The 9,224-nt window shown below is 40.7% G+C and overlaps 1 protein-coding gene across 9 annotated transcripts in view; it reads left to right on the plus strand.

Moving 5' to 3' along the window:
* MAP3K13 (mitogen-activated protein kinase kinase kinase 13) overlaps positions 1–8,172 on the plus strand; it is a 41,282-nt gene extending 33,110 nt beyond the window's left edge. For 6 of the 9 annotated variants that reach the window (XM_083741807.1, XM_083741802.1, XM_083741803.1 and 3 more), the window contains 3 exons: positions 1,468–1,524; positions 1,953–2,250; positions 3,018–8,172. In XM_083741807.1, coding sequence (XP_083597933.1) covers positions 1,468–1,524; positions 1,953–2,250; positions 3,018–3,119 — 457 coding nt within the window. In that variant the 3' untranslated portion in view covers positions 3,120–8,172. The remainder of the gene's footprint in view (positions 1–1,467; positions 1,525–1,952; positions 2,251–3,017) is intronic. The other 3 variants (XM_083741809.1, XM_083741810.1, XM_083741808.1) reach the window with 1 other exon arrangement.
* Positions 8,173–9,224: the final 1,052 nt, after the last annotated feature.

The following is a 9,224-nucleotide window of genomic DNA, read 5'->3' on the forward strand; positions in this document are numbered from 1 at the left end:
TTTGAATTGCCCCTTGAGTTTTTACCCTGGGGGTAGGGGAGAAAAGGCTGTTACATGCCACCTCCATCATTTCTGCTTTGAACCAAAGTGAGAATTCCTACCCTGTTGCAATCAAAGTGGTGTGGTCATGCCACCTACCTGTATGTGTCCTGGGTTTTTGCACTTCAAGGCAAAGGGCTCTTCATCTTGGGTTTGAATGGCCAGGATTTTTTGGCTGTTTTTTCTAGTGTGATGACCAAATATCTTACCTGTTTCTTAGCATTCTTGATAATTTTCACAGGTTTTCTTTTGATTGCTGAGTCAAGTCTTGGCAAAGGGACAAACTAGAGTGATGCTGAATATATTTGTGCCACCAAGAATATGTATTTATTTATCTCTCTCTCTCCCAGAAAGACTAGTGAGGGGAGGGATCTGTCTGTGGAATCACAACATTCTACATTTCTTCATTGGTTGCCACTGGCAGTGGATCGGTGGGGGAGAGAAAAATATTATGATGTTAAGACATAGTTAAGTTTTATTAAATGTCATGGTGGTGGTGAGGTATTAAAGGCAGATCAGCTTGTTTGGCCCCAAAATTGCACACCCTTATTTTCCTGTAAAATATATCAGCTCATATAAGTACTTTTGGGGAGAAGTAGAATTCACTTAGTAAGATGCTTCAGATCTCCATCTTCATGTTGACTGTTGGTTTTAGCTACATCTCTGCTAAAGTGATTTTTGCTTTGCATTAATGAAACTGTCATCACCTTGCAGTGCTCTCTAGGGAATCCTCTCCCACGTTGGCTCTCTCAACTTCAGAAGCTGCCTCCTGTTATTTTGAATAAATGATTGGTAGTCCCCTCCCCCCTCCCCCACATAGTTCTCTAAAACAATATTTTCAGGTCTTATTGAATAAGAAAATGCTGAATTTATAACCTGCTGTTCAGTGCCAAAGGCAATATAGGACTTAAAATGACAACAAAATAGGGCTACATTACATATATCAACCTATTTACTAGGAGAACCAGTAGGCTAAAATAAGATTCGGTATGAATTTTAGGATTAAGATAAAAATAAGAAATGAAGCCTCAGATTTAGCAACCTGGAGGCTTTCTTATTAAAAATGTTTTTAATGGATTTGTCTCTGGTGTCTCAGTACTATAGCAATTTTAACCTAACTTAGAGTGCAATCTAAGAGAGCATCACAACAGCTATATATGATATACTAGATGTCTCCCTGTGATGGCAGCAAGGAGAGGACAAAAAGGGATAATTCTGGAGGCAAGTTGATCCTTCACTGGACATGTCCCTGGACGATGGGAAGAGTACACCAGCCATGGGGCTGCTGTACCCATTTCCTCTTCCATGGGAACCAATCAGAGGAATTTTTTCGTTTAGAATAAACATGAGTAAAGGAAGGGGACTTGATAGAGGTGTATAAAATTATGCATGGATAGAGAAGTTCTTCTCCCTCTCTCGTAATACTAGAACCCGAGGTCATCCAATGAAGCTGAATGTTGGAAGATTCAGGACAGACAAAAGGAGGTACAGCACTTAATTAAACTGTGGAATTCACCATTACATGAAACGGCAATGGCCACCATTGTGGACAGCCTTGAAAAAGATTGGGCAGATTCACAAAGGATAAGGCTATCAGTTGCTACTCATGATAGCTATGTACTACCTCAGTATCAGAGACATGATTTCTTTGAACACCAGTTGCTCGGGGTCATGAGTGGGAGAGGGTCATTGTACTGATTGTGGGCTTCACATAAGCATCTGGTTGGCCACTGTGAGAATAGGATTTTGGACTAGGTGGGCCTCTGGTTTGATCTACCAAGGCTGTTCTTCATGTATCTTTAGGAATGGACTTGGCCTTCTTCTCATACTTGTTTGTAATACCCTGCTCATTAGATCAAGTGCTTGCAGCCTTTGAATCAAATCAAACCCATTAATGTTTTATGGATTTGCAGGCCGCATCGTTGCATTAGCAGCTGCCAGTCTTACTCGACCTTCAGCTCTGAGAACCTCTCTGTGTCTGATGGAGAGGAGGGCAATACCAGTGACCATTCCAACAGCCCAGACGAGCTGGCCAACAGGCGTAAAGATCAACGGGCTGAGAAGCTGGATGAGATGTTGTCACAGACTCCAGAAATCCCCATTGAGATATCTACCCAGTCTGATGGCCTTTCAGATAAGGAGAGTGCTGTACGCAGGGTGAAAACACAGATGTCACTTGGCAAGTTATGTCCAGAGGAACGTGGCTATGAGGTCAGTAACACTCTCTTCATTACTTGAAGTTAAAATATTAATTAGATGCTTGGAAACTAGGGCTGTTGAATAAATACATTGCAAGGTTTCCAACTGGAGCTCTGCTAGCCTTTGCTTTCGCTATCAGTTTTTTCTTACATCATTCTATTTTTATTTGATGTCCCATTGTTTTACTTCTCCCCAGTGTTTTAGTTCAATGAGAAGCCTTTTCAGGGTTCAGCTGTGCCTGTTCCCTCAAGTGCCAACTTGACAAATAGCTTTATTTACTCCACACTAATGAAAGATTAAAACCAAAGTTAATCTGTGTGGGATTGTATATTTGCATGCTTTCCCATGGGTTTAAAAGAATTTTTACAGAAACAAAACTAGTACATCAAGCTTTTGGGGCAAAATCGCTTTAAAAATGCAATTTTTGAGCTATTTTTATGCAAAAACGGCACTGCCGACATGGGCTACCATATGTTCCAATTTTCATGGACATTTTCCCGATTTCCGCCCAGACTTCTGCCGACTGCAGTATTCTGGATATGTCTGGGGAAATCCGTACGTATGGCAACCCTAGTATATAAGGACATGGCCAGAATCACGTCAGGAGTTTTGTGGCTCAGTAATCTATTGCATGCATCAGATTCCCAGAAAACGAAAGGCTGAGCTGCACATTCAGATGCGCTCTCGCTTTTTTTTGAGATGGACCAGGGACGATTCTGTCTACAGATAAAATGCCAATAAATGATTTTAAAAGTTGTTCCCTTGGATTTGTGATGCAGAATCCTGGAGAGTTTGGAGAATCAGGTGGTGACTCATCAGATGCAGAATGCTCTGATGCAACAGTGAGGACCAGTAAAGCCTGCAGCTCTGCAACTTGGTAAAGATGTATCTCCTCCCTCCTTCAGTCGTTTGATCAACTGGCATTTTGATTCCCCCAAGAATCCCCTCTTCATTCCTCTGAGAAGCTGCATCTCCACCCCATCACCCAGATGATCTGCAATAACTTGAATCTTTGGAGAAATGTTCTGATGAATTGGTTTCTCGGTGAGCATTTCAATCACGAATGGCAGGGATGTATTTTATTGAATAATTGAGCTATTGTATCATATTTTTGGCATTTTAACACTTTTTACTCTGAAGAGTGAACTGTATCCATAGACAGAATAATTGATTGCAGAAAGAAGTTCAGAAGACTAGCCTATGAAGGACAACAATCTTTTTGAGTCTTAGACAGCATGCATAAGGCTAGGATCTGATGCTACTTTTGACATGGGACCAGGCCATGCGGCTCTGAAAGACCGGAAATGAAGGAAGTTAACTCAATGACTTGATCACATCCAGTGAAGCAGTGGATCGGGTAAACTGTGAACAAATGCCATCAGTGTAACCAGCGTAACTTTTTCAATAGGAACTTGTTCACATTCCTGGAAAGGTGTATCTTGAGTCACTGCTCCCCTAGCATGTGAGAGTGGGAAGTAATTGTGTTTTTAAATTGGCATTTGGTTGGTTGTGACATCCTGCTGCTGTATTCTAGCCTCAGCCTCTCTCCAGCATTTTCCAGCATCACTATGCCACTGTGAGATCAGGAGACACAGCATGGAGTGGCTGATGAATAGAGAGAAATTGAGATGCTGTTTTTCTAAGTTACCTTCCTCTCCATTCCAACCTGCCTTTTGTTTGCTTCCTTCAATGAAAAATGAATCGATCAAATTAGTGAAGATCAAGAACTCACAAGCCATGGAAAAGCACATTCTGTACATCCTGAGGACTATCCTGAAGGAAGAAACTGGAAATTTTCCTACTATAGGTTGAACACCGTAAGGGAGTATTGTACTTGGATGAAGCCAAGGGAATAGTCTGGCCTGAACCAAACAAGTGGCCTCTGCTTGTTTAATGGTGTGACTGGTGGAAAGTAACATTGAAATGTGACGATGAGTAGAGAATGCCCTTCATCTTGGGTCTGAGGGAGCCTAAGCCATATTTTCATATTGATGGATTTTGGATTGGAGAGGGTCCAAGACTATTGCCTTTCCTGTTTGAATGGTACCCCACTTTCCTTCTGCAATACCTCATTTTTCCTGAGCAACTTCCTGAGGTTTATAACCATGGCTCCTTTAACTGACATATCCAACGGAAGCAAAACAAAAACACTAAAATGTTCTATTTTGGTTTTATAGCCAAAGTTCTGCCAGTAATTTTGGCTGTGCCCTCAATTTGTTGCTAGTTCATTCAGGGAAGAACGATTCATTGTCTTGAGTGCAAAATTGTATCCTAGCAGTTTCCATATTTATAGTAGTTAGTAGCAGTTGCACCCCGCACTCTCCACCCCCAAAATGAAGGGCAAAGATGGGTTGCATGCTGTTTGTTTACATTTGATTTGATTTTTTTTAATTGTCTAGTGGCAAAATGAAGGGAAATTCTTTACTTATACAGAGAGCAGTATTGTATGAGTTAAATTATTCCATATTTTAAAATTATGTAGCTGGACTACATGAATCTTAAGTTATGTCATTATTTATTTTAATTTCTATAGATTAAAGGCAGGGTTTATTGTAGCACAACATATTGGTGGTCCCTGTTCAGTTGCTTCATGGCTACTTATCCCAGGAGGAGGAGGAGCCAAGGTGTTTTCTTAATGTTGTGACCTAATAATGTGTTATAAGCCATGCTTGTCTTGCTGGCTGCAGCAGCCTACTGACACTAGGATGGGGAGTAGACCCGTACAAGCAAATTAAAGCAGTCCTGAGCTGCATGTGCATGGAGTGTGACATGGTTAGGATGCAGATCTAAGACCTCTTGGCATGCTTTAGCCTCCCAGCTGCAGTCCTAAACATTGTGATATATCGGAATGAAACAATAACAACAAAAAAGCAAATAAGCCCTGTTCACTTGAAATTGAACAAGAATTCCTTAAGCTTAATATGCTTACACTAAACTGATCTGAGCTGTGCCCACTCTGAAGGAAATTCTGTCTGGTCACTTGTACTCCTTGGCAAGCTTAAGGGTGAATTACTTTTATTGGGGGGGACCCACAGATGCTGTTTATTCCACACTTCAATAAATACCATTCCATTGGTGTATGGACCAAGCTGTTGGGGAAGCAGCACATTATTGCACCTGTAAAGTCCACCACAGACACCTAGCTTGGTGCTTCTTCTGGGAAGCATGTCTTTCTTGGCATGATCCAAACTATCAGTACAACTACCTTGCAGCCTTTGTTTCTCCTTTGAGTTTCACCACATTCTTCCTGGCCCCTGTGGACAATTACTTTGCTTTGCTTTTACTCTTCTCCTTTCTTTGGCAATCACTCGTAGCCGAGTAAGGTTGTCTTCCATTAATATGGTCTTAACACTGTGTCCGTAGTGTGCTATTACTAACACTCTCATGTTCATGGGTACCTTTGAGTACTGTTGTTTGGATGATCTCTGAATTGGAAACTGTCTGCTTTACTAATGGAATAAGACAATTTGGCAATAAAGACACTCTTTCTCTCCCACAGCTGAGCCCAGCATAAAGACTCCAGTTTAACAGCTGGTAGCTCACTTCATAGTCCAGTTAGCTGACTATGCTCTTGAAAAGTTCATTTTTCGCAATAAGACAAAGTGGGGGATGGTGTCAAGAATGACAAGTAGCTGCATAATGCTTTCCCCATATGAAGCACTTGGTATTGTTAGCCCACTGTGGTCTTCATCTCTTTTCTAGGGCAAGAAGCATTTGTATGAAATGCCTCAGATATATAATGTAGAACTGTCAGCTTTAAAGCATAACTTCTCAGGGTCTTGGGCAAAGGAAAGTCCTGTGATCTTTTAATTAGAGGTATTGAGCCTGGAGTCTTAGGCATTCAACGTATGTGCTCTCGCACTAAAGTACAACCTCTCCCCAGAGTCTTTAACATTAGTGAAAATGTGTCTGATTTAATGGCCTCTTGTGTCTGTTATTGGTTGTTTCTTTTGGTATTTGCACACAGCCTGCATCTGTAGATGTCATCCTGCAGTTATAGTGTGTTGAAGGAATATGTAAAGGTTTAAGGAAAATTTATTAAGTTATGACAACCGGGGTCTCAAAGGACATGCTCTCTCCTCATAAATGTGTGTGTCCTGTGCTTTCCTTTCCATTTTAAAAAATCCAGTTTTGCTTTGATCCCCAAAAAGCTGTCGAAATAAAGGGGCATTAATTTAAGGCAGCTAGTAAATTGGTGGTTATGAAAATCAGGTGTTACCAACTAGCAACTTGTGCTTTGGTGTGTCTAATACTTAATTGTAGAATATTCAAAACTGGTATTTGTGATTTGTGCCATTGAGAGAATTCTTCCAGAGCCATTTCCTCTTTCTTCAATTAAATTGAACAGGTTTTGCTCAACTGAAAGTCATTTTTAAAAGAGCTGAAAATGTAATCAGAAATAAGATTAATCATCTCATATTTTCCCCATGCCATTATACCTTTTGTTATCAGCTCTCAACTTTTGGGTACTCTTAAATGCACATTTTGTTTATATAGTGAACTGAGGGCTGGGCTATATGTTATGACCACCAGGATAATGGCTGAAAATACCAGACCAGTGCTGTGTTTCTCCCTAGTGTTCCAATGTCTAGGGGCACTCACCACATCATACAGCATCATCATATTGTGAGTTTCCTAGTCCACACTCCATGTAATTGCCACTGCTGGGAACAGAGCATCTCATGTGATCATGCTGTTTCATGCAGGGAGGGGCCGAATTTGCCCCAGTGACGCCATAGCATGTAGCCTGGCCCTAAGCAGAGACATGGTGTTGTACTATTGTATTACAAAAATGCTGTAAATGTTGTGCCTCAAAAAGATAGACTTACTAACCCTAGAATATGGATGGTGAATTGTGCTCCAAAATTATATTGGTTTAACAGAAGTGAGATTTTAAATGGTTGATGTTCTCTTAGAGTATGCAGGTTATGTTTTTAAGTCTCTCTCTTAAATGTGAGGGCTAAGTCCTTTTTAATGTGGAAACAGACTCTCAGGTATTTGTGTGACTCTGGGCTCTAAAAAGCCTGCTTTGTTCTGTAGGTCTAATAAAAGGTACTGATTATATACCTACTTTCTTCTCTGGGAACAACACTCCAAAGCATTAAATATTAACAGACACAGACAAAACTATGGTAGCTGGAAATACTAGTACAGAGAAACACACACTGTAATTGTCCTTTTCCCTAGAAAGCAGTGTCAAGTTTACTGGCAGAAAGGGGTAGGTAGCCACCATGCTTCTTCCACACATTACGTTGCTTTTGTGTTCAAGGAGCAAGCAGTACAAGAAATGCTTTCTTGGCACCAACAAAACAGTGCATTTTTGTTGTAGGGTAGGAAAGTAGTTCAGTCTTTGTGTAAACACGCTGTTAGCATCTTAGGGGTGTCAGTGGAATGGATGGCCTTGTGCTGCAGAGTCTAGATTTAGTTCTTAGAACAAAGTTCCCTTTAACTGAAAGCCATAAACCCAACAAATCATGTCATGCAGATTATGAGACAGTATTGCCATGTGTGCAATCCTCAGTGATTAACCTTTTGGCTGTGTTTTTACTATTCTGTGCCAATGGCATTACAACATTATAACTGCCTGATTAAGGGTTTGCTAATAACGGGATAGCAATCTGCGGTATGTGTACAATAAGCAGTGCAAACCAGAGAGAACTCAAGGCAAGTTGCTTAATTAGGTTTTAGTCACAACTCATAATGCATTCTTAACTACTGGGTGCAACTATGGCACAATCAGTGTGGTGGCTAATGGGAGTTAATGGTTTTACATGTCATTTGAAACAATCATTTCATATGCTGTTTTTTTTCTCCCTACTCTATGGCTTCCTGAAGCAAACTTGATTTTTTTTGTTTTGTATTGAACAGTGTATAACAATTGGGAACAAGACTATCAAAAACAGATGCATGGAATAAAAAGCCAGTGTACCTCAAGTGCTTTATAGGCTCTTATGTCCTGTGCGACTGTAGCTGTGTGTATTACACCCAAAAGTGGATGCTTTGGTCAATTGCCCACACACCACTGGATGCAGTTCTGTATTTCCAAAGACCGTTCTCTCTTTAGGACCTTGTGGACAAAAGGAACATAGGAAGCTGCCTTATACTGAGTGAGACAATTGGCCTATTTAGTGCACTTGAGACTTTTTGGCATCCAAAGTAGATGGTCTACCACTGAGCTACAGCTCTTTCCACAATATAACTTGTATGATTGCTAATTATATACTGAAAGGTATATGTCAAGAGTGCCAGCAGAATAATGAAAGTGACTTCATAGAGCATACATAGTGAAAGTCCACATTATCCTCCTTCATTAAAAGCTAGGGGGGAGTTTAATGAATAATGTGTATTCTCTTGTATTATTTTCTGATTGGTGACACTTTAAATAGATTTTTCCTGAAATACAATCATTTGGGAGTATGCTGTCACTTGCCCCTTCAGTTACCTGCTTTTTCCCTCTAGCAACAGATGAGTGTGTTTCCGTGGCAAACAACATGATCTTACAAGTCAACACTTTCAGCACAATTCTGTTGATTTCAGCAGGTTGTAGTCCTACGTATGCACAGGATTGCGGTCTTAGTTTCTCAGTACTTGCCGTGTTTCCCAGATAATCAGATTAGCGCACAATGGGGGCTGTGCCATGTTCTACATGAAGGGAACCTTTCCTCAGCACACAGATACAGTGGAAAATCTCGGCAAGATTAGGATATAACTTCAAATTGCTTTTGTGGAGGCCAAGTACAAAGTATTCTGGAATCTAGGACTGCTGGAGAACATAGGCTAGGTGCAAATGAGTTAAAACAGCTACCTTGTGGCTTCTTGCTGAAAGGGGAAGCTAAGCTACTGAGTGGAAGCAGAACTTTCCCCCAGTTAGTTTGTCTGTAAATTGGAAAGGAGGAGCTCTTAAATGCACAGTGCTTAGATGTCACTCTTGGAAAGTAGCTAAACATACCGTGTTCCTTTTATACAAACAACACCTTATACCACCG

Source organism: Podarcis gaigeae (genome assembly GCF_964106915.1).
Source record: "Podarcis gaigeae genome assembly, chromosome: 5".
Lineage (NCBI taxonomy): Eukaryota > Metazoa > Chordata > Lepidosauria > Squamata > Lacertidae > Podarcis > Podarcis gaigeae.